Genomic DNA, 25601 nt, shown 5'->3' with positions numbered 1-25601 from the left:
GACACGACTGACCCTGAACTGCCTAAACTGACACCGGGAAAGTAGGCATCATTCAGCGATGGCACCTCTGGAGGAGCTGCAGAGGACAACGACTCATGTGGCGAAAACTGTCAACCGGAGACGTATTTCCGACACACCGGAACATATCTGGGCCTTCGGTTAGGAGGCTAAAACTGAATTTAGTAAATAAACACACCGCCGTGAAAAGCGGTTGGTGGCAGCATAAGGCTGTGGCCACACTATAGCTTAGCAGGGTCAGATAAACTAGTCGCAGGAGATGCCAAGATGGATGGAAACTGGGAGGAAAAGTCGTTCGGAGGCTGGAAAAGATTTAAAACTGGGGCAAAGGTCCACCTTCCAGCAGGTGTCTGAAAAACGCCTTCTGTAGCGAGTGCTTACAAGAGCCTTAGCATACGAGGGCACTTTTCAAAAGGTTTCCTCTGGCATTAATAAAGATATTTAATGTCTAACCCCGTTATAAATGAGTAAAAGGTATCCTCAAGCTTAATCGGATAAACAAAACTTTCAGTGTCGTTTGTGAGAGCTTAACTCTACACCCATTAGCAGTTTTCATGAAGATGACCGTGTTTGTTCGCAACGTATCATCTGATCATGGTACCGGGTCGGAATTATGAGCCAAAGACCAACAACACAATATAATATGTAAACATAAGGTTTATTGCAAATGTGCAGTCGTATCCAAAAAAACCACACAGCGGTTAACTGTTTTCAAGGATACTTTACAGCAACAACATCGTTACTTTTACAAAAAACAGACAAACAAAAACAGAACAAAACTAACTATAAAGAACACTTCTCCCTGTGAAGTTTTACACATGGTCCTCATTTGGTTAGCATTTGTTGCCCTGTGAAAACACGTTTTTTTTTTTGGTAGCTGGAAAAGAAAACGCCAGCAACAAAAGTCGTGTCAGAAATGCGATCGTCGCATACAGGCACTGTTGTCATGCCATCGTTATCAAGTTGCCGTCTGAATATGGAAAGACACCAGATACTGGACGGCATTGCTAAAACAAAATCTTAAAAAAATAATAATAATAATAATCAGGAGTGCATAGGCTGCTAGAAACACAGCCTTCTGCCCGCAAACCATCCTAACAGTGTTTACCTCAAAGACGGTTCATCTGTATGTACATTGTAGTTTTCCTGCGAAATAGGCAAACAAAATGGCAGATATGGACGGACCTGTAACAAAGACAGCTTCTGAAGCTAGTACACTGCTCCTATGGTAAAAAAAAAAAAACAATAATAAAAAAACTGACTTTTGTTCAGAATTCATCAAAAAAACAGAACATAACGCAGAATTAGTCTCCCCCCCCAATAAGCAGCAAGCCCTGGCAGCAAACAATACATTTTGTGAGCTATGACAGTATACTGGTTAGTTTACTGCGGCAGTTCATCAGCTTGGATGGAGTTCTCTGCATCGACCTCCACCTCTGTATCCTTAGCTTATCCTGCATATTTTCCTTGTTATTCTCAAGACGAAGAGGATCAAAAAGTCCTCGTGTGTCAGAAATGTGCAGCTGGAAGTCCTTTTTTCAGGTATTTTGAGATACGAATCTGCAAAAAAACGGGGGTTGTGGGAGGGGAGTTCCTTTGTTGAGACTGGGAGCACCGTCTCAGGACGGGTCTCCTCTGGGTCATGAGGGAGCACAGTCCCAGCACTTTCCAGGTTAGCGCCTGCAGGGCGAGCCCAATCAACGCCTCCTCACCCCCCCTCTTCCTCGACAGGGGGGGGAGAAAAAAAACGAGGGCGTTTCGCTGGAAGAGTTTGGCCAGGGAGGGGAAATCCCCCCATCCCTCTGTCTAGGCTAGTCTGCCCTCTCTATGCCTCACACCCATGCCTACGAAGAGAGACTACGACAAAGAGCTGGATGGTACACAGGATGGGCCTGACACGGCACCAGTTTTAGAGCGTCTCTAGTTCTGGTTCTCTGCTCATCTGGTCTCAACAGTTCATTTTGAGTCCCGTCAATCATTCGCAGCGCCGAGGATTCTTCTTCGCTGTCCCGAAAGGGTGTCTCGGTTTGCGGCGACTTAGTTAACGCTTGCGTTCAAAAATAACGAGGTCCACGACAGGAAAGAGAAAGTGGCTCTGCCCGCCCCAAGGCAGAGCCACTTATACAGCAGAGCCGGCGGCGCGGCTACAGCTCTGCTGCTGCTGCTGATGCTCGGCGGTCGCCTGGACGCTCTGATTGTCCAGAAGGGCGTCCGCCGGGATGCGGGACTGGAACTTCTCCAGCTGCTCGGGACTGGCCAGGTTCTTGAGCAGGTAGTTCTCCCTCTCCAGCTGATTGTTCTTCTCCGCCAGCTCCTTGATCTGCTCCTTGAGGATCTCCACCTCCTCGCGCACCGCGTACATCAGGTGGTTCTTGACGAGATCCTGTCATTTAAAAAAAAAAGAGAACAATGAGTCTCTCAATAGGCGCTTGAAAAGAAAATCTTGCAAGACTAATTAAATGGCTAAACTGATGCACGCATTCGGCTCGGCCTTTTGGTTTAGAACAGAAATACGTTTTATTGGCCACAGTGGGGAAATTCAGGTGTACCGCCATTCAAGCGCCAGGGAAAATGGCTAAATTCAGCTCCAAGTTTATACGCAGGGTATAATCACAGCTCAGTCTGCATGCTACAAACCACATCTTTTCTTTGCACCCCCCCTCCCAACCCTTGTTTTTAACTCTAAGACGTGACCCAAACATGCATCAGCCTGCGCCTGTTGCTCACAGCAGGGGGTTTCCCTGCTGCTTTTTATATTCATAATTGGTTAGGGAAGTTGCTCCCTGCAGATGCCTGCGATTCTAACAGCTCCGAGCATCATTCTGGGCAAAACAACCCATCTAAAGTGATGCATAAATCCCTGATTTCAAAGCTCCATAGAAGTCACGCTGATTGCATTGTTATGCTGTGGCTCCTTACAGGCCAGCCGCTAAAAGATGCATGAGCCCCACTGTATAAACCCTCCTGCGTGCATCAGCGCCTTTCTTCCCCCCCCCCCCCCCCCCCCCCCCCTCCGCCGTCCTCCTGCTTACCATGGCCTGCTCGATCTTGTTGTCGATGGCCACCACGCTAGCACCAGAGGCACTGCAAACAAAAAAAAAAAGAGACAAGCATAAATTAAACAGCCCAGGAAAACACACAGGCACACTGTCTAACTTCACATGCGCAGACGGCACACCTCTGAGGCACACAGACAGAAGAGAAAGGAAAAGAGAACACGGTGTTGTTATCTGAGAAGGTCTTTTTTTTTTTTTTTTTTTTTTTTTTGTTTAGGCGTGAGCTGCAGGGTGAGAAGAAGTTCCTGGACTCTGGCTCAGACGGATTAAACGTAATCGGCGCGTCTCCTAAAAATGACGACGACGCGTAAATAAATAGCAGCCAAGCCGATCGTCCAAAGAGCAGACGTTCATAATAATAATAATAATAATAATAATAAACTGTGCCGAAGAGCGATCGGGAGTTCGCTTTTAATAAATAAATAAAAAATAAACAAAGCGTCGCATTAACTAATACCTGTTGTCGAGTTTGACCGAAACGACGTCTCCTCCGAGCAGCGAGGAGAAGAAGGAGATGGAGAAGTTGTGCAGCTGGTAGACGGCCACCTCCATCGGCGTCTTGGCGAACATCTCTGTGCTCATGTTCAGGACCACACTCGTTTGGATGATGCTTCTCGCCACGATTGCGACTTGGTCGGTCACCGAAGTGAGTTTAGTTAAAGCGGGTGTCTGTGTGTGGGGAAGGATCAGGTTTTTTGGTTCGTCGGGTTAGTAGCGATGCACCGACTCCTCTCGGTCTGTGTGAAAGCTCAGTGCTGTGTCAGGGGAGGTTATCGCGCGTCAAGCTTCGCCGGTTCCTACGAGCGGCTGTCTGTTGCTATTTCTGCCCCGGGCCTCTATTTGTAAGGCTGGTTTGGTGACGTCTGCATAAATTATGCAAATGAGCCTGATAGCGGGAGCGAGAGGCGGAGGAGGAGGCAGAGCTTCTGTTGCCTTCAGGAGCTATCAAGAGGGAAAAAAATGTACTAATGAGCCATATTTTTGGGTTCTGATAAATACACCCCCCCCCTCGTTCTTTTACATAATGCAATATGGTACACTTTGTTCCGCGCGGCTCATCGAGCGTCTAATTCGCCGTGCTATATCTTGATGTAGTTACTTTATGATGATCTGTTCACAGTGGGTTTTCCTTTCCAATGATTGTTTGTGAAGTTTGAAACCGGGATGCTCTGCGAAATGGCTTAATGTTGCAGAAAATACACTCCATAAGCATTTTCTGCGTATTGTCGATGTGGATCTGTGGCGTTTAAATGTTATCCAGAAACCTTTTTCGGGTGCTTTTTGGCAAAATGACGCAAACGTGATCCACCGCAATCTGCAGCGCAGGAGAAGTGCATCCAGTTCGTTATTCTACATTTATTATTACGCTATGCAACGCTTGAAGCGCTTTTGAGGTTTGACGGGAAAAGAAAAACAAACTACAGAGGAACGACGCCTGACTTAAGCCAGTGAACGCAGCACAGCAGAGGCCCCCCGCTTGTGAACTTTTGTCCCTTTTTTCGAGCAGCAGATGCAGTTAACCCACAGACCGAGGTGTTCTCCGCTTCTGGACGACCCGACGTTGTGTCGGCGCTCACTTAGTACACAAACGCTCCTTCTGATCAAACTACGTCATCAATCGAGTTAGATTTTCACGTGAATTGTGAGTTAAGATGCGGTAATTGTGGGGAAGGAGGCTTGTATTTTGGTTTCATTAAATTAACACTGATTTGCTCATGTGAGCTGGTTATCGTGTTATTGACGCGCACTGTGTGCAGGGTTTCTGTCATCAGTGTGGCTCCCTGATAACTTGGGGTGCAGGAATGACGACACGATGTCCCCTCTAACCGGCCCAGCACATTGTTTATCACAGAGGTCTATACTGTTACGGGATGTCTTGCACCATTCTAGCACGTGCCCACGTAAACTTTATTTAGGTATTTTTCCATACCATGCTTTGGTAAATTTCCTCAATTTATGTCCGAACTCCATCTCCCTCTAGTGGTGAGAAAGTGAGTTGCACTATGCACTATGAATAACAGAGGCTCCTTTTTTTTTTTTTTTTCCTTGTGGATTTTTCCAATCATCCTTTTGCGGCAAATTCCAACTTGTTTTTCGTTCTAAGACACTTTTTTTTTTTTTTACAATGTTTTTGTGTCACACCCCTGGAATAATGTTTCTGATGTGTACAACAAAAGCATCAGGAATATTTCAGTAACATAAATATAGGTTAGTATGTCTGGAACCAGCACCCCTACAACCGTGCAAAGTATAAATAACCACTCGATGATCCCTGCTCTCTCTGTTGCGTGACCTTTTGCACTTCTGGTAGCGTTTGGATCTGTTTACCACATGTGACGCCACTGTACTAAGTCTCCGAAGAAGTGTAATAAAAAGATTATGGGCAGCAGTACATACTGATAAACGACACAAAATGTCAACATACTTTTTCTTTTTTTTTCCACTGAGCAGCACCTGAATGAGTAACTAAATGTGTTTGTTTTATGCAAAGTTTAACAGCTTCAATGTCATAACACTTTCTCGGCTCTCACTCTGTGTACTCTTTTGTCAGTGAAGTTTTTATTGATGCTGTACGGACGATAAGCCGAAAAACATTTTACTTGGAACACCAGCGGGTAAAACATTCTCCTCTACTACACCAGGTAGCGGAAGAACGTTCCAAGTTATTCAGTAACTTCCATGGAATCTTTCCTCAGAGCGAGTTCTGCATCCAATTCTGGGAGCATTCCATATTGACTCTTTCATATCCAATCAGTCCCCATAAACAAAACAAATTGGCAGAAACATTCATACCCCTTGACCTTTAATCTATCTTAGTAGGATAGATAAACAAACAGTAATGCATGATTAAAGTGGAAAGACAAAACGAACTATGCTTTTTTTTCTCTCCTTTTATTTCTTTAAAAATTAATTTTTGAAAAGAGCGTTGTGCATATTGCGTTGTTAAACCCACCTTTTGCTCAAATTATAGTCGCAGGTCTTTTATGGTATATTCTACATATCAAGAGGCAAACATTTTTGCATCTTTCTCTTTACAAAAAAAAATCTCAAACACAGACTGGACGTAGAATGACTGCAGTCATCTGTTAAGTTCTCAAATGGATGTAGTTTCTGGACTTTGGGTTGGAATGCTAATGTCATGGATTAGCTTTGCCCTAAATCATTTCATTGCAGTCTGGCTGGCCATCAACTCTGACCAGCTACCCTGTTCTGCTGAAGAAACTTATCTCTATAGGTTGATGCCGCCCCCCAATATTTCACCATGGGGATAGTGTGTTTAGGATGGGGCAGTGGGTTTTTCTTTTTTCTTTTAATCAATTGCACAGCATTTTACAGGCATGCTAACAGTTCGATTTTGCTCCTATCGCCCGCCTTCCTTTAAAGTGCCGCCCGCCTAACTTGTAGCAAACTTCATTCGTCCACACTCTTCCATTAAAGCCAGATTGGGGAAGTGCACAACTATTAGTTGAACTATCAGCAAAGTCTTCCACCTGAGTAGTAGATCTCTGCAGCTTCTTCAGAGTTACCATACGACTTGGCTGCTAATTATTAAGGCTCTCCTCGCCTGACCCCTAGTTCATTTGAGCAGCCACATCCTGGCCTCCTTTTTACTTCTGTAATGTTTGCTCACTTGTTCTGTAACAGACCAATGTGGCCTTCACAAAGCAGCTGTGCATATGCCGAGAATACATTATAATCAGGTTGACTATTACTACCTAGGTGACTTCTTAAGGGAGTTGCTTGTATTTATTCATGGGGAACAAAATGATGGGAATGGAATTTCATATTATTTGTGGAAAAGCATATATCATTTTTACTTCTACTTCAAAAGTATGATCTACTTTGTTGGCTAGTACTTTTATAGCACTTTATCAAGTCCGACGACCTCAGAGCACTTTACACTACAGTCAGTCATTCACACATTCATGGTGGTGAGCCGTGTCCGCAGCCACAGCTGCCCTGAGGCAGCCTGACGGAAGAGAAGCTGCCATACATCAGTGCCACCGGGCCCTCTGACCACCACCAGCAAGCAACACGGGTGAAGTGTCTTGCCCAAGGACACAACGACTGAGACGGTTGGAGCGGCGGATCAAACCGGCAACCCGGCAGTTACAGGACGGACTCCCTAACTCTTGCGCCACCGCCGCTGTAACATCAGAAACGTTCAGAGGGCATGAAAACACGTGCAAGGCCCTTTGGGCAGGAGTCACATCGTCTGGGCAGTCATCCAGTCAACTGAAGCACTCTAAAACATATCATATACATATTGCGTATACCATGAGATGATCACTTGAACCGATTTAAGCGCTTTTCCAATTTTTTACTCTTAAGTTTCAGAAAAAATACTGAAACAAATCTCGACAGGAATGTTTATCACCGTGTAAATGACTTAATTGCTGTTTTCCAGCAGTGTATTCGCCATGTAGACATCTTTAAAGGTGCCTTCTTAAGAGCTGAAGTGGCTCATGTTTATGGTAAACTCGCTTGGTGCCTTGTTCATGTTTGACGTGTGCCAACTTTGTTCAGTGAGTCACTCCACAGCCACACCACAGCTCCCATCAGATGTCCTGAGCCTCGGAGCCAAACACGTTATATAATACCGTTCATCTGCGAAAACGGCGGAAAAAGAGAGAGAATGAGTCACGCTGCCAACTGTTTAGCTCTCGCTACAGGCGACGTCGCCGGGGTCTGACACAAATTTCAAGTTGCACGCATCGGTAACTGCCAGAAATGCAAATGGTTAAATCAACAGAAGACAAAAAATAAAATAAACAAAAACAGGCACATCGTTTCAGATTTGCTTTCTGGTTATTTTCCTCTCCTTTTCCACGGGCTTTCAATGTGTGGCCTTGGAAAAGAAAGTGTTATCCGCCAGTGTGCACAACCGCCACGGGCTGCAGCCAGAGGGTATCTCAAAGGAAGCGGATCTCAAAGGAAGCTGTCCATGTGGGCAACAACACAAGGCTACAGACAATGAATACTAAATGGTCTCCACACACCAGGACACCCAGAGGCAGTCATTATTACAACTCCTTCAGTCTCCTGAGCAACGAGTAACAAGAAGGCTCACAGTCTGAGTCTTTCTAACGAGATGTTTTATTAAATTTAACAAACTCAAGATCTGCCTTTCAATTGGAGATCATATTCACCTCCTAGGTGTTTTGTGAATTATGACATGACTGGCATTTCAATCCAGTGTCCTTTCCTATCAATGCGCCATGAATACGAAGAAATGATGTGCATGTTTGTTTTATGAATTCAGCACAAGTAGAAGTTTAGAAACGAATAAGGGGCTTTAACATTCATTAGTATTACAAAAAATCCCCAAAACTGCTGTCACCCTGGTTTGGGTTTATTTTATGGTGTGTGCTGGTGTGTTGAAAATTGTGTGTTACATAAAATATGAGGAAAATGCATGTATTTCGTGGAACATCATATCCCGTTACCTCTGTGAATGCGCTCCTGCTCCAAATAGTGCATGTGTACTGGAATCAGGGGTCGGAAATTCATTGTGATCAGGTGCGACAGGACTGGGTTTGTTACATTTGCCTTTATGTAACAACCTTTTCTGTTGCTGTAAATTTTTCATATAGTAATTTTGTCATAGATGCAATTTCTGTGTGGCAGTTGCATGAACTATGTAGCTATGTTACACATCTGCCAGATATTTTGTGTTTGAGAGCAGTCATGCAGTGGAATTTTTTTGAATCTCCCAAAAGATCTATGATAGTTTGGCTTATCTGGTGATCAAATTGTGAGTTCTAAAGGGTCAAGTAATAGCAGAAACCCAATGCCAGGGTATTATTCTCCTTTGGTATTGTGTTTTCAAGTCTGATTGATCTAACAGTAGCTGTGTTTCATCACCGTTTTTAATGCACATTAAAGTATCACATTAGAAAAGGATGATGGAAATGGCAAAATTTGAAATAACTTCCTCAATTTCACAAAACAAAAGTCTTTAACCTCACTTGAGGTGGTTTGTGGCTTTAGCGAAAAAGATTTAATGCACAAAATGGGAGAAAATGGGACATTTTCCTCACTTGACTGTCAGTGTCTTCTCGGACATTCCCATAACGCGCATAAAATTGCATTTATTTCTCTAAGTCTCCAGACAGCATGTCAGCAGCAAAAGGTAGTCCTGACTGGCACATGCATTTACCTGGTATAAAGAATAGGAATCCATTTATTTCTTTTGGCTGTTTTGGTCTCTTTTCAGACAAGTTCAGCAATTATTTCCTCTATTTAACTGGACAAAATCCATGTAGTTTAGGCAAAAAAATATCTATATATTTATATATATATATATATCCATCCACAACTCAAGATCTTTCAGCCGCTGACAAATTGCCTGTCTTCCGCTCCCTTCCTGTGCTAATCTGTCTTTGAACTGCACATCTGTCACAGTTATGGCACCACCACACCAAATGTCCTGTTAGACACATGACAAATTCCTTCCCCATCCTCTGCTGCCCTCACTTACCGGCGATCGGGCCTCTTGAAGAAGAGACTCGGTGAGTACGGAGGCGAGTAGCTCACAGTTCTGTCTGGAAAACTGAAAGGAAAATGTGGATGGTAGTAAAATAATCTCTGAGGCGGCTCAATAACCTGAAGAGGCGTCACGATTCTAGGAGAGGGTGGCCTGGCCCCAGAAGTGGCAACCCCAGTGGGACACGTCTGAGACTGTCCCATTGTGGCGTTCGTAAGAAGTGGCTGTAAAGGCTGCGGGAGAGTCGTGGCTGTTTTCGCACAGTTCTGCCGGTGTTTGTACCCAACCGCTGTGTTCTCAGGGCACAAAGAGCCAATTGAGCAGTGACGATACCACTGGCTCTGCAGCCATGACTGTGAGTGCCATGCTCAGACTGACACTTGCTTGATGTGACTCCAGTGTAGAAGAATACAATAGGCCTAGAGTCCTAACAAAGATGGCGGTTCCGTGAAATAAGGCCAGTGGTTTCATGTGTCCAACGTGGAGTTTCTCTTTCGAGCAGTTTTGTCAAATTGCACCGACAGAAAGCAATTGCTGTCCCCGCCTCTGTACAGTATTTTCCCAGAGGTATCAAAGGCTTGTAAATATCACAAGCTTATTCAGAACCTTCTGGAAGACAGAAATTCCTTGAACAACAGCTGACGTAATGATGTAATTTGCTTGCCAAAGCAAGCTGGGTTAGATAAATGGGTCTAATTGTAATGTTTCTTATTATGTATGTGGTGTTAAAGAAATCCTCCAAAGTTGTGGGTTTGCCTGGTGCATTAATTCTCTTTTGTCAGTGGATATATTTTTTGCAGGGTCACTGCTTTGGGAAAAAAAAAGGTTTAAGCAGCATTACAAAGACATTCTTTACTTGACAAATTGCATGCCTCTTTCCAGTTTGACAGCTCTGCATGAACATCTCACGCCTCATTTTAAGGTTAATCTTGTCTGCTGGCAAGAATGTTGTGACATTTAGCATCTCATCAGCGCAGAGACGTCTGGTATTAAGGTAGTTCCAGACTGTAAAACCGGATTTTGTATTCTGTGGGCTGTCACGCAGGCAAGATTTAAATCTTGTAATCTACTCTATACTTAAAGAACTATAAAACTGTCAATAAAAAGCATTGATCAGTAGCATTAAACATTCAGACACTAGGGATTCACAAGCTTCACTGCTACGTATAAGCAGAGGGAGGTTTTTTATTTCCTTGTACTTGTTGAATTTCAGGTTCAATCAGTTCAACCTTTAACCATGAACTTTGAACTTTAGTACATTTTCTATTAAATCAAAGCAATTAAATGTAACTGGACATAACTTTAACATTTTGTCACCAGTTTAGTCTTATTATTAGGAGACTAAATGGTTCCCTTTTGATTTATTTTTTGCACTCACAAAATCATTATGATAAGCTTGTAACGGGAGGGGACAATCCATTTTTCATTCTTTATAATTTTTATTTCACTGTCTACTTTTATTGCTTGTTTTGGTATTGCTTGTTTTTTTCTGTCTTAATAAATTGTGTTTTATTTCATTTTAGCACAACTAGGAAGTTAGTAAACATGATAGTTTGAGTCTCAAGAACTTTTCCTGTGAAAGTTGTGTTCATTGTTTCATTTGTAATAAAGCAACCATATAGGTATATACATAAAGCAACCATTCAATGTCTGACGTTGCTTATGGCATTGCGCTGATAAGGATAATGGCCGCCAAAATAAAGGGTAACGACAGTGTGAAAATAGCTGCTTAGTAGCGTTCTCATGTGGATGTATCAGTTACATCAGGTGTTATTGTTATATCCACTCACAGCACCCTGTGGAACAGGCTTTGTGCATTCCTGGTAATTCTCTAACCTACGTTCATCACATTTCCAACAGCAGCTCCTACCTTCAGTTTTCCATTAAAGTCAACATTAATGCATGGCTTATCGGAAATTATGACCTGTAGCAAAAATGACCTTTTTCTTGAAATTAGGGACAGGCAGAAATGATGTACTCAGTAGATTGGTGCTAACAAGCTCGGGGACTTTGTAGCATCAGGCACCAGGGTACGACTAAGCAGAAGTCCAGTGATTTTAGGCCATAACCTAAAGAGATACCTTGTGTCCTATCAGGTACAGTACTCCAGTTAAATTCACTGGAAAATTTCTGAACTGGAGCTAAGACCTTAGGGTAAAGAGCTGTTGACAGAAAACATTCATAACCAAAGTGTAAATCGTCCCCAAAAGATCTGCTATTATGTTCTAGTCCATAGCTCATAGGATCCCCATCTGGCTTTTAATGGGGCCATATGGCCATGAAAGTACACACATATACACCCTAAAAACGTGGTTATGAAACTCAGCGTAGCTCAGATCCAATTCCTGTAAATTAACTCTAATTGTAATAAAGAGGCTCTGTCTTTTCACTTTTCATAGATCATTGTGTGTAAGACTAAGTGTTCAAGAGTATACATTTCTCTTTGTTACTCTAAAGCTGCACTGAATGTTTCACAAAACCCAAACAGAATTGAGTTTTGTATTTCAAGTTAATGCAATAGTGCGTTTTCGACCTTATACTGGGTTCAGAACATCTTGAGGTTCAGAGGCTGACACTTTGCATGTCTGACTCGCTTCCCAGAATAAAATGAGTTCAGAGACATCTGTATCCATTTCTCCGCCCGTGGATACATACGTGCACTATATGCCTCAGCTGTCAGAGCTCGCATGGAGATGTCTACATCCTATTTAAGCTATGCTGACATCAGACAACACACGCAGCATCCATCTATTATAGGAGTAATGGATCTTTTAAGATGAATTATGCACAAAGCCTAATTAAGAAGACAACCAGTCGGCTGCAAGCTCCCCATCACCAGGTGTTTTATAGCGAAGTATGTCATCTGTTGAGCATCAGCGAGTAATCGTGATGAGGAAGGATTTCACGGGGTAGGTTAGCAGCTGTAATTTTCTGTTACTAAAAACATCTACAAGCTTTTGTGGTATATTTAACTAAATGCAGAAATATGACCGTCAACAAAAATAAATAAGAACTCTTGCTGATTTTTTTTCCCCCCCACTCTCCTTCATGTATTTTGTCATATATCTTGTCTCATGCTATTCTCTTTCCCATCTCTCCACTTAATGTGTTTTTTTTTTTTTCTTGTCATGTGTCTGGCTGAGCCTGCAGCTGTGTGACCCATGTCACCACTAACTGGAACAACACTGCAGCGACTCAGGCCCTCGACGGGCCGCCCCCTGGCGTGCGATTATGTGCTCGGTTGTGTTTTTTGTTTTCCAGCGTGCACGTCGGAGCATGGCGCTTGCCCGCGCGCGCGCGCGTTTGCCTTGCCTGCGTGGCCTGCTCACGCACGTCCCACTTAGTCAGCACGATCCGGATTCAACCGGATGATAGGCGCCCAGCTAACTCTCGCTGTCGGTGTCATCCAAACACTGTGTCGTTCCCACAGACTCCTGCAGGCTCCTCCGCTGAGCCTCCAAGCAAATCTTTTGTCACCTGTGAGATGACGACGGAGTGGCGACTAAGTTCCCATGGACGGTTTGACACAAGTCACTGGCAGTCATCCTGACGTTCAATAAAATGAAGTTTAACAGATAACGCAAATGAGCAAAAAGCACACTGTAATAAGATGGATGCAACCGAATGTGTTTTTTTAAACATATTACATTAGTTTGTTTTGCTGTTGCAGCTGATGTTCAAAATCTTCAAAAACTATTGTCTGTTTTTTTTTTCCCCCTTGCAGGTCAGCTGTAGGTAAAGTGACATGCCAGCGTAGTACAAGTCACTGGTATCAGTATCGAGCCGTGGCTTCTTTCACTGTTAGTCATATTAGCCTGGGGATGTCACGTCAGACGGATCTTTACAAGTCGCGCCAAGTGTGTTATACACCTCTGACAAGACCGCAGGAATACCTCAGGTCACGCAAGTGGAGCTCTAAATCACGAGAAAGGTGAGAGGTACATATATAATTTATCAACTGAACGTGTGAGGTTTTTTCATGAAAAACCAGGCTGGCAGAAGCAGCGTATCCATCATGTCACATCAAGCAGAAATACTAGGAAATTGCCTTTAAACTTTACATTTTACATTATAATGAAGATGCAGGTTGTAGGCAGTTTTGTTATTCAGCAGTGGCAGCTTCAAGTCTATTTATGGACTGATCCTAACTCCTTACTAAAATTATTTTTATTTTATTTTATTTAGAAGTTAATGTTGCTATTGTTCTAAATATCTTTACTTTAATACATGTACACCACATGTCTTCACTAGATATGTGGGGCTTACTTTTGAAAAACAATGCAGGTCAATTTAAACCCCCTCCTACATTGTCGTCTCTGCAACTGTTTCTTTTTGATATTCGCTAACAAGCTTTATCTAAGCTTATCTTATCTTAATCAACTCAATGTTAGGTTCTAAGTTTCTGGGGAAAAAAAGGAAAACTTTTTTTAAGCAGTTGCATCATTTGTGCTAGTGCACTGGTCTGTTGTATACATTATGAGTATAAAAGAGGACATGTTCAACTTGGAAAATTGTCCTTTAATATGTTGTGATGGAATATATATTTTATTTACTTGCACACTTTTATGCTTCCTTTGGGAGATCTGGCTGCTTGAAGCAACACACTGAAGAAATGAAGGGCTCACACGCACAAACACCCATAAATTCAGCTAAGCCATAAAGTTGCTTTTAAACGAGTCACAATGAAAAGGCACTTCTGCTTTCTATCAGCGGGGAACCAGATATAACTTAGAGTGTCACTGTTAGGTAGTACAAGGGCGACTCAAGCCTATTCAGCACCTCTTACAACTCTCCCTTTCGGCGAACAGTAAAGATTAAAACCATTGAACCTGAGACTATTAAAAACAGGCAGCCTGATCGGACCTGAACGCATAGGCGGAGTGTGGATTTCACTGTGCTGGGGCCTGAGACAACGTGATGACTGCAATATTTCCTCAGCCTGTCTGCATGGTGAGAGTCCCCCATCGGCAGGAGACAGCTTCAGACACGCGGGGACAGGGACAGATGTGCAGACTCTTGGAAGGAAACATGTTGATTTAGAGCAGAACAAAGCTGGACGCCGCTCTGTCTATTTTAAAAAGACAAACTGAAATGTGTGTCCAGCTGTCGCCCACCCAGGTACGGTTTCTGAATGATGCTGATTTGGAAAGAAGCGATTACTGTCCTCACAAAGATGCTTATTATTTGATCAAAACTGCATTTTCTAATTATATATATATATATATATATATATATATATATATATATATATATATATATATTAGGGCTGTGCATAAAAATCGATATAAAGATTAATATCAATATTTTTAAAAACGATTTAATATCGATATTCTGGCTTTCAATATCGATATACCTCCCAACCTCTAGGGGGCGTTATTACAGCGCAACCATTACAGTTCACAGCGAAGGAAAGCAAGTGAGACGAATTTGTGGAACGGGCGACAGGATTTTAGAAGCTACTTTGTCCCTAAAATCAGATGTTTGGGCACATTTTTGGTTTCTGTGACACGTTAAATGCATTAAAGCAAATGCACTTTATTTTCCTGTTAATATGTCAGTGATCAATAAATAGAACATAAACATAATATTTGGCTGATTTTGGTGATTGAATCACTGAGCATTAATTCAAAGTAATAAATATCGATATTGGAATCATATCAAGCTGAGCTATGTATCGAGAATCGTATCGTATCGTGAGCTGTGTATCGAGAATCGTATCGAATCGGCTCATCCTAGATGATACCCAGCCCTAATATATATATATATATATATATATATATATATATATATATATATATATATATATATATATATATATATATATATATATGCTTGTGCTCGTTATGATGGTGTGATAATCTAAAGGCTTTTATTATTTTGTTAGATACAGTACAAGTAGCTTTTGTTCCTTCAAATGTAGTAATTAAATCAGGTCTTCCTTTGTAGCATGCTGGCCAGAATAAATGCTGCCCTGCTCTGTTTCTGCGTTTTTATTTACGACCTTTAGATGAACATCTGATTACCGTGTGTTCCTTTGAATACTGATTAAAATGAGTGTACACAAAAACTAACCAATAGGGGCAAGGAGTGATCTTAGATCCCCCTTACTATCCTTAAGAGATAAATGACTAAAAAGATGACAAAAAACTTAAATGCCGGTTTATACTAATGGGCTTTTTTTTTACTCATGTGTCCTTAAAATAAAATAGATTCTGTGGCAAAACAAACTCATCCCAGCCACATTTCAGACAGTCCGCTTAAGTTCGATTTATCTGTGGGAGAAGATCAATCATGGTCTTTGATTGATCAACGTGTTTCCTCTTTTTTGATACGCTATTGAGCTGATGGTTACAAACATCCTGCACAGGTCAATGAGCCGCTCAGGTTTGCTCAGGTTTGATCAGCAGGGATCCTCAAAGCACATCTCAGGGTTTTCAGAATTTCAGGGTGGGACTGAAAAACAATGCTTGAAACTGCCAGAGCAACAAATCTTCCATCGCAGTGTAACAGGAGTGACTATCAAGAATTTATAATATTGAGCTCACACCGTTCAGTTAGATTCTTTTTTATTGTGCAGTGTGTGCCTGATTTAAGACAGACGATTATAGCAAAAAGCAGGGTTCCTGCATGACTTGAAAAGTCTAAAATTTGCTTTTATCATTTTCCAGCTTTAAATAAGGATGGGAAAAAGAAAACAAAGTTAGATTTTTGAGTTTCTAAAGAAAAGAAATGTAAATAAATGCAATGTTTTCCATTTATTTATAATCAAATTGCATCCTTTACACTTGATTTGCCAAATCAAACCCTGATTTTGAACTTTTTACTTTTATTTTGGCCTCTTGCAAACTGACTAAATGCCGACTTGAAACAAAAAAACTTTACAACTTTTATTCATGTTGAGTAGACCCATTGTTCATTCAAGGTGTCTGGTTAAAATGAACAAAAAAGGCACTTAAACTGCTATTTGTTTGTACAGATGGAATAAATTTACCAAAATAAGAGAATCTACATTTATTTATGATACTCGGGTTCTTATTTCCCATCTCCAAGAACATTGATTTTCCGATAGAGCTGAACTAAGTTAGTCCATTAACCACACAAACGGTGAAATGCCTCTATACCACACTTTAAACATCACAAGCCATTTTCAGCATTGTGTTTGAGGATTTGTGGAACATGCAGTTTCAGGGTGTGCATTTTGCACTTGAATGTCAAGAATGAAAACCTTTTTCTTTAATTACGCTGAAAAAAGATGACATTTTCAAATGAAAAATGTTTTGGAAACCTGAGTATGAGCCAAGCTTCAGATTCATCTTAATGATTGTTTTCCCCCAGTAATCTGTTTTTTTTGCTGTTGTTTTTGCTTTGAACTCACTTCATTCAGACAGTAAGATGGAGGAAGGTTATCGTTCACTTTAAATATGGAATCCCTTTAAACATATTTAGTGTATCCTCCACTGAGTCCTTGTGACAAAGCAAATGATCTTTCCCCCGTGTGTTATTACAGTTACTGTAGATATTATAATATTAGTGGTGTGACCATCAATTGACTAAAAACTATACAACTAATGGAAAACCTCCGCTCTAAGGTAAACAATTTCCTGCTTTGCATTGAAAATACTGCATAAATTGGTGGTTAAAACCGGTTATGAGCTTAAAGTCTGCCCCCCCGACTAATACGCATATCTTTAAGGCCTCTCTTTCTTTGGACAAACAGGAAATGCCTGCACTTGATGCAGCTCCCAGGCTTGTGCTCACAATCCCTCACAACAGACAGGGCAAACTTTCTGTAGATGTATCTTGGCTCATCTGAAACCCACACAGAGGAGAGTAAACACGCTCGTTGTAGGCTCAGGCTAAATCAGCTCGCCTCCATCGTGTACACAAGGGGTGCAAAGTTCACTCTGGAAACCAGGGAACGCTCTTCTATCTGTTCTGCACGCACACTTTGTACAGGTACACTGATCAGTCAAAGCTCGGTGAAGGTGTGCACTCAGGCGTGGAAGCCTGTACTAGATTCCCAACAATGCGTGCAGGCGAAAAGGACAAGGATGCATCTCGACACAAAGTCATACGTGCGTGCAAAGAAAGGGACATACACGTGAATGCAAATTAAAGATCAGCACCCTGTGCAGACAAAGCTTAGATGCATTTACCACATTTTGCTTTTTTTCTGGAAACAGTTGTTTGTACCGTGTCAAGTATTAACGGTTTCCAAAACGGAGCTCTTTTTGGATCGCAATAAACATCCTTAAAATACGTCACTGGAGATATAACGATTAATAGTGCTTGAAGTGGAAATCAGGCAAAAAGCTTCTGGAAATGTCTTTCTTTCATGTCAGTTAATTTAAAAAACCATAACAAGAAAAGAACATGATAACACACAGTTGAAAAATCAGTTTGAAGGGAACGCTGCGCCTGACGTAAAACATCTTATCAGATGGGGCCCGTGAGTGAGAAAATGTGCGCACGAGTCTCTTATTGTTTTGAAGACTAGCAAATTTCCCACGTAAGCAGTATTTGAGAGCCAAGAAGCTGTCGCTTTATCTCATGCTGGAATCACAAAGATCCAGCTTTGATGTATGAGCTCCGCACCACGCTGGCAGCATCTCTGTTTTATGCCGAAATACCAAGGCGAAGGAAAAAAAACGAGGAAAGTACATGAGATGCAACTGATGGTTAATAGTGCAGGAACATATATACTCCTCAGTGCTGAAATGTGGAAAGAAATCATAAAATTTGTGAAGATAAGATTGGGAAAGGCCCACAAGGTCAAACATGCACTGCACGCCAGAATGCAAGCTCATCCACGTTTGTTCTTGGCTTCAACCCTGAAATAACACACGCTTATGGTGCAAACGAAACACGCCAGGCTTAAAGACCGTATGGAATTACTGCAATAAAATATATGTGTCAGCATGTGTGTGAGCCACTAATCAATCAACCCAACCCAAATGCTGTTGAACCTAAACTGTTAAATTTGCTAAAAAAAAAAAAAAAACTCTATTGGAGATTACTACTAGTGATCAGGCTTAACATGGCACTGTTAAACACACCAGTAAATAATTAAACAAATCTTTATATCTTGGATCATTAAGAGAAATCAAAAGATCAATATGTTATGTAAATAAATAAATACAATTATTGATGATTATAACGCAAATAACTTAAAAAATGAAACATGAAATTAAGTTCTTAAACGCGCATTACTCATATTTAAAAGCATACATTTACTTACAACAATATTGTTGTTTAATTGTTTTAAAGTCTTTTTTCCCATTATTCTGTGAATTTGTTTTATCTGTTAGCGTTGTCCTTCAAAAGCAACAGGGGCTGCTATCATTGCGATAGACTATAGATTAGTTTGAATTTGACTGTTTTGATCAATTTTAGAAACCAAAGCGATAGTTTAGTTAATCTTTAAAGATGGACTTTTGTAATAAGTTCTCAAGTAACTTGTAACATATTAACATTTATTGAATTGTCTATTCAATAATTAATATTTAAACCAATATAGATACAGATTGTATATTATTTAATATACTGTTTAAATCACGGAGAAGCGATCACATTCATAACTAGCTAAAAAAAATTACTTATTGACTAGCATAATGTTAAGAGCCCTTTGAAAAGGTTGCCTAAACACCTGCAGCTCTTCACACGTGAATTGTAAAATTAACCAACGTCAGTTAGGCTATTTTGGGGAACTATATCAGAATCTGAGGAACTAAAACAAAATCACGCATTTCACGGGCGCTTTAGTAACTCCTGACTTTTGCACATACATGAGTGTGTCCAATCGTACGTCCTAGTCTTTGTTTTCCTGTCTGTATATTAACTGATTGCTGTCTCTAATGCCTAGGAGGGGATTTCTTTTGTTGTTGGATTGTAATACAATACAACTTTATTTAAAAAGCACTTGAAAATCAACACCATACTGTACAGCAACTACAGTCCAACAAGGGCAGAAAAGCAACGCAATGGTTACAAGGTACCAACCTCCTCCAAAGCAAACTTTTGTAGAGGAGTGTGCACCTCTTGCTCTATTAAATAGAATTTACTTCCAAAGATCTTTTAATCAGTTTGCAGATGTGCTGATTTTGACAGGCCAGTCAACTTTTGTGTCTTGCCTGCCACCTTGTGCGCAGTCATTTGTCCTGCCGTGCAGCTCCGTCTCGCCTGCTCCTCTCTCTCCCCCCTTTCTCCCTGTCTGCGCCGCACACCTCCTGCTTTAAACAGCAGGTATTATTATTATTATTATTCCTGTCTGTCCTCGCGTCTCTGTGCAGTAAAGCCTCTCTGAGTGGCACGCTCCAGGAAAGCCTAACCCCGACTTTGTCTCGAGGTAATTATCCTGTCTCTGACCTGTCTCGTCGTATTCCTAATTGCCGCCTGCCGTACAACCCCTGCCTGTTTTTTGTTTTTGGCTCAGGTGTTGCTGTTGCACCATGGGAAGGAGTCGAAAGTGCCCCGTGGACAATGAACTTAGATGTTTGTATTTACTCTGCAAGTGTACCATGTCGGGGCTGTGTTCCAGATTAAAGGTGAACACGCAACGGGGCTGCCCGGTCATGCCCTTCTACCCTGGCGTTAGAAAGTGAGAAAGGAACAAGTTTTTTGCTCCCAGAGGCGTGCATGAACTTGAAAATGTTTGTTCAATCTGGAGAGGATAAAAAAAAAAACAATTGAGGACAAGGAAATTTGCATGTACATCTGAGCATGTGTGTGTTAATTAATGAATTACATAAAGCACTTAAAGATTTAACCCTTTCATTGTTGGCAGGGGGAACGCTGTAAGATATGCACGTGTCCTTACTTCGAACAACACTCTGGGCCGATATTTCCGGTATTTGTTTGTCAGAACGCCATGCAACTGCGGGCCAACACAGCCCACCCGGTAACAAGCGTTTTCCTTAACGTCTGCTTTCATTTCTGTCATCTGTCGGGTCAGGAGACGTGAGAGCGTTCAACAAACGTCAAACGTTTTCATCAGAGCTCAGTTCGCTCAGCGGAGGAGAGTTTCATACCAAGAAGTCTGAGCATAGTATGACCCAACACCAAAACAGGAAAAAGCAAAAATGAGGAAGAGAAAAGACGACAAGGAGAAGGAGCGAGGCGGGGAAGGGGGGGGGGGGGGCAGGGCTTTCACAGCTGTTGTTAGGCAGTGTTTCCTCTGATAGGAGATGTTGGCTGTACTCCCAGTTCTTTAGGTAAACTACCAAAAAAAAAAAAAATGGTTACCTTGAGATACAAGGGGAGGGGAAACGGGGTGATGGGGGTCATGCTGGTTTAATAACATGAAAATGAAATGAAATAGGCTGTTGAAGTAAACACCGAGTCAGCACAATGTACAAAAATATCTTGGAAGTTCTTGTCAGGAGGAAAATGTGAGCAGCTGCACAATTTCCTAACATCCTACTCCATCACCTGATCCAGAGTTAAAGTGAAATTATTTGTACTTTCTAACAACTATATTGCATGTGTACAAAGCAAACATTGTCTGCAGACATGCCAAATATGATGCCTCAGAGTAGCTGTGCAGACATCTGTGAAACATGTTAGCCTCTTAACCTGGGATCAAGATGATAAGAGGAAACTTAAGTCTTTAATCTGTCCCACTGGGTGTCTCAATGTGTTTGTGGGAACAGGTGTCACAGACTGTTTAGACTGTCACCGCAGGCCAGGAGTTTGCACAATTACTCCATTCTATTTCCATTACCATTATGGAATGTGGAAAACACACAATAATGCCCAAGTGGCTGCTGGGAACTGCATTTACAGTTGCAAATCCTTTGGGGTAAGTTCCTCCCAACTTTACTCTAGCAATTCAGTTTGAAATATTTGTCCATTCTTCTTTGGAAAATAGCTCAAGCTCAGTCAGCTGACATAAGAAAGTTGTGCCGATCATCCATGAAGGTCGATTGTCAGGTCCTGCTGGAGACTGTTATCTGCATTTAGGATTATACTTTGACTGGACCATATGTCTAACATGAATATATCCTTTGATGTGAACTATTGTAGCTCTGGATGCATGTCTAAGGTCACCAACGTGCTGGAAGGTGAAACTCTGCCAAAGTCTTTTGCAGCCTCTAACGGGTATTTCTTACGGTGTTGCTCTGTAATTAGCTGCCTCTATTTTCCCACCTAGCTATGATCAGCTTTCTTGGCCCCTGCTGAAAAAAAGAAACCCCAAAGGATAGTGCTGCTGGAGGCAGCATTTTCAATGCTCACTCGATCAAGCCCTAACGTATTGTATGACCAGTTACATTAGTCTCAATCTGTTTCGATAAGATGTTTCACTAGAAGAAATTGCCAATGCAAAAAGAAAAAGCCCTCATAAAATGTATTGCCTAGAGATGCTTTTTCAGGAGCAAGGAACTTTGATTTTTTATTTATTTTTTTTTCGCCTCTCATTACTGCTAGAAAAACCCTTGCAGGATAAGAAATAAAAACTGGTATCTTCTCGTCATTAACAATTTGGCTTGAAAAATTTTTTTTTATGCTTCCTAACTGGCTGAATTACTAAAAGATTTTTGTCCCCATTGATATGAGCTACAATAACTCTCTTTCCTGCCATGCCACCAGAAAGCGAGCCTGAGAACAATAACAGAAGAACAAACGTAGTTCAAATAACACCTCTATTTAACCTGGCTACTCATTGGGCTATATAATGAGTCAGACTATGGAAACACATTCACACTGTTTTTCTGTGCTTGTTTTGTAACCTCTGGCGAGAACAGGACAGCCTTGCTTGCGTTTGGCCCTTACGGCACACCTACCGGTCATTCATGGTTTGAGGGTGAGAACGTTTAACCATGGGTCGTCCTAATCCAACACAATCCTCATCACTCAGAGCGATCGCTTAAGCAGTGGGACTTTTTTTTTTAAGTTTGTGCCAATTTGTTTCTCTTCTAACATCTGTTCATAAACCAAAAGGTGGAAAATGATTACCTTATTCATATTAACTTTATAAGCAGCATAAAATCCACTTAGAACATTCAAAGGGTCAGGCTGATTTAGTTTTGCTGAATGTCTTAGAAGTTGTTTGGTCTATGATGTCATTCACTTTTTGTCACATTGCCATCAAAATGTGGAGCGCATTTTTATGAAGTCTTTACTCTTTAGCTTTTGCAGGTCCTGAACCCATGCCACCCACGGCGGCCCTCTACCTCTGCCCCAAGTAATGTAACGATCAAGTCACTTAACTTTTTTTGTATTAAACTAAAGTTTCACAAACCTAAAGTATGTTTGGAAGAATCTGGGATCATTGTTGCATAACTCAGTCCAGATCCAACATGTGTTTATAGTCTTTACATGCTTGTCTTGATCTGAGCATTTTGTGGTATTTTCTTTTTTGGAGCCCTTGTTCCTCCCACTGGCACAGTGGTGCCCTGGAAAGAGAGCCATAAAGGCCATATATATATATATATAAAAAAAAAACTCCCAGGTTTATGTTATTACCAGGTTTGCACACCTGGGACCATTTTTTTCTTTTCAAAACTACCTCAAGCTCCATCTGATTAGATTGGAGGGTGTCAAAGCATCAGCAATTTTCTACAGATACATCCGATTTCTACAACTATCCCCACAGCATGACTCTACCACCACTATAGCTGACCAAAGGCATGGTGTTTTCAGGGTTTAATTGCTGAGTCCCGCTACGTCCCCTTTTCAATTAAGGGCTCATTTGTCAAGTGTTTCCTGTCAATAGATTCAGCCACCTGAGCTGGTTATCTCTGCAGCTCCTCCAGAGGTAACGTGTGTTACAAATGTCTCAGGAGTATCGAGAACTGTTGCACGGAACTGTATGCATGCAAGTCTTTAGATTTCATTTTAAAGCCTCTCTTTCAAGTTATTTTTGCCATCTTGAGCTTTGTGTAATACATCTCCTAAGCCTACACTGATATTCAAAGTGCTCAAAGCAAAAAAAAAAAAAAATCATGTTTTTCGCTGCACTTTGACTGAACATTTCAGATTTTTTTGTAAACATTCCACACAAAACGAAGGGTTTAGTAACCTCCTCTTCAGTATGTGTACGGTTCCCTCCCACACCATGGCCTGGCATACGAGAGCAGCTCGCAGAGCAGTATTGCTCAGATGAAAGTTAAACAAGCCTAAGGATGATGGATCAGTGTGCACTTAAAGGTCAGATGAAGCAAGCGCGTGGAACTGACATGTAAATAGATTGTGCAGGGAAAAAGAGACCTCTGCAGCAGATGATTTCCTGTTGGATTCCTGTAAACGTGGAGGACAATAGCAGTTCGGGAAAATTACTGGATAGCTAAAATACTCGCTGCTGGCTAAAAGTAGGGAATCACTTTTTTTTTGCGCTGTCGCACGTTACTAAAGCAGACGTGCAGTTCTGCTTGACACGTTGCGGTTGACACGTGCTTGACGTACAGCTGTGATTGCACAGTTTCAGTGAAACAAGGGCGTAGATGCTGGTCTTCCTGTTTGGCTCGGGCTCTCTCACAACAATAGGTTCCTCCCACTGACGCGAAATAACCACTTGACCCCAAGCAACTTCAACGAGTACTGAAAGGTTGCAACCGTGTTACGTAAAAGGACCCTAGCTCACTCTCTCTTGCTCTCTCTTCTTCCTTCCGAGGCTTCCCGTTATGTGACACCTTAAATGCAGGCTGGTAATAAATAGGTCTTTGTGTGCATTGTAGGCCCCGGAAAGCCTTATGTCAGGGATGTGGTTGGCAGCCTAGATGGAATCTGGGTTGGTATGAGACAAGGTGGTGTAAATGTAGGAGATAAACGGTCTTCACATCAGCCTAGCTGCATCCAACCTTCTTTGTTCCAGAAGCATCGACATGCTTCACGCAGGCCGTTTGTTTCGCTTTGTCTCAGATTGTGAACACAACAAAGCACGCAAACATAATGATGAATCCCCGAGCCACTCACTTCCATGACACCATACTGGAAAGAATGCAGAAGGAGGGCATTTAATGTTGCTGATGCTAATTGTCCCTGATGGTGGTGGGATGGCAGAAAGGGACGGGAAAGGGAGACCCGTCAGCTCTAACCAGTCTAAGCCGCTCCTTGCTGGAGAGCGAAAAAGACAGAAGTGAGGTCACGTACAGGATGCATCTTGTTATTTTCGCTCATTTGACTTGGCTGCTGCCTCCCACTCTCGTTCAGTCTCTTTTCTCTCTCTCTCTCTCTCTGTCAAAAAGCCAGAAACAATCACAGACTGTCTGAACTTGGCCAATATGTTCAGTTTTTCCTTCGCATCATCCTGTTTCCCAGAAAAAACGGCACCCAGAAAGAGTAAAGCAGGGCCAGACCGAACAGGCCTACCTGTCGACTAATGCAATATTCTCTCACCTTCGCTCTGCCCAAACCTTCCCTCCATTTTATTCCAGTTGTTCTTTTTCTTTATGAATACCCTGTCCAGGACCAGGAACTCTGTGTCTGCACAACACATTTTGGAAATTTGAGAAGGCCACTGCAAAACAGGAAACTCTATTCAGAGTTTGATGGCTCGTGGAGACCTTCTAGCCTGTTTGAATACAGGACATGAATACCGTTACCTTAACTCTCTGTGCCAGCTAAATTGTATTCAGCCTCTGCCAAGTTCTGGTGTATTTAAACAGGAAAATATGTTTTCTTGAAAAGAAATAAATAATTAATTGCCAGCTTGATGAAACAAACCCATTGCACCACAGAGGAAGCGGATTGCCCAACAGGTTCTCCGGTTTCCCAGCTTCACACCTGGGTGAAGTGCAAAGGTTGTTTACCTTGTTTCTCAATCTATCAGTGTTGTGGAGTTTAATGAAGCGTTTTCCCAGATGTCCTGTGGGTGCTGTTGGAGCCACGCATCAGATGTTAGACATTTTGACATAAATCTTGTTTACTGTTACTTTGAAAACACCCACTGTACATGACTGTTTATTCCGCAGTGAGAAAAATAAAACCCTTGTGCCAATTTAACTTTGTGATGCATACCTCAATTCGAGATGAGCTCCCTGCCCGTCTTATTAGCAAACCCATTACCATCATTGCACAACAGGAAAAGTCTTGTGTGGGAAACT

The 25601-nt window shown here is 41.8% G+C and overlaps 1 protein-coding gene across 1 annotated transcript; it reads right to left on the bottom strand.

Annotated features, from left to right (window-relative positions):
* Positions 1-657: 657 nt before the first annotated feature.
* tsc22d3 (TSC22 domain family, member 3) lies at positions 658-4000 on the bottom strand. Its single transcript, XM_012866088.3, has 3 exons — positions 3532-4000; positions 3051-3102; positions 658-2401 (listed from the first exon to the last, which is right to left on the bottom strand). The coding sequence occupies exons 1-3, from the start codon at positions 3654-3656 to the stop codon at positions 2138-2140; spliced, it is 441 nt and encodes a 146-aa protein (XP_012721542.1). The 5' UTR covers positions 3657-4000; the 3' UTR covers positions 658-2137.
* Between the last annotated feature and the right edge of the window lie 21601 nt (positions 4001-25601).

Source organism: Fundulus heteroclitus, chromosome 23 (assembly GCF_011125445.2).
Source record: "Fundulus heteroclitus isolate FHET01 chromosome 23, MU-UCD_Fhet_4.1, whole genome shotgun sequence".
NCBI lineage: Eukaryota > Metazoa > Chordata > Actinopteri > Cyprinodontiformes > Fundulidae > Fundulus > Fundulus heteroclitus.
This window is presented reverse-complemented; position numbering and strand designations above follow the sequence as displayed.

Bases quoted from the DNA above. Each gene is read 5' to 3' on its own strand.
- tsc22d3 (XM_012866088.3), bottom strand. From the start codon at position 3,656: ATGAGCACAGAGATGTTCGCCAAGACGCCGATGGAGGTGGCCGTCTAC. The intron at 3,103-3,531 runs GTATTAGTTAAT...TTTTGTTTGCAG, and splicing joins TCGGTCAAACTCGACAACAG to TGCCTCTGGTGCTAGCGTGG. The intron at 2,402-3,050 runs GTAAGCAGGAGG...TTTAAATGACAG, and splicing joins ACAAGATCGAGCAGGCCATG to GATCTCGTCAAGAACCACCT.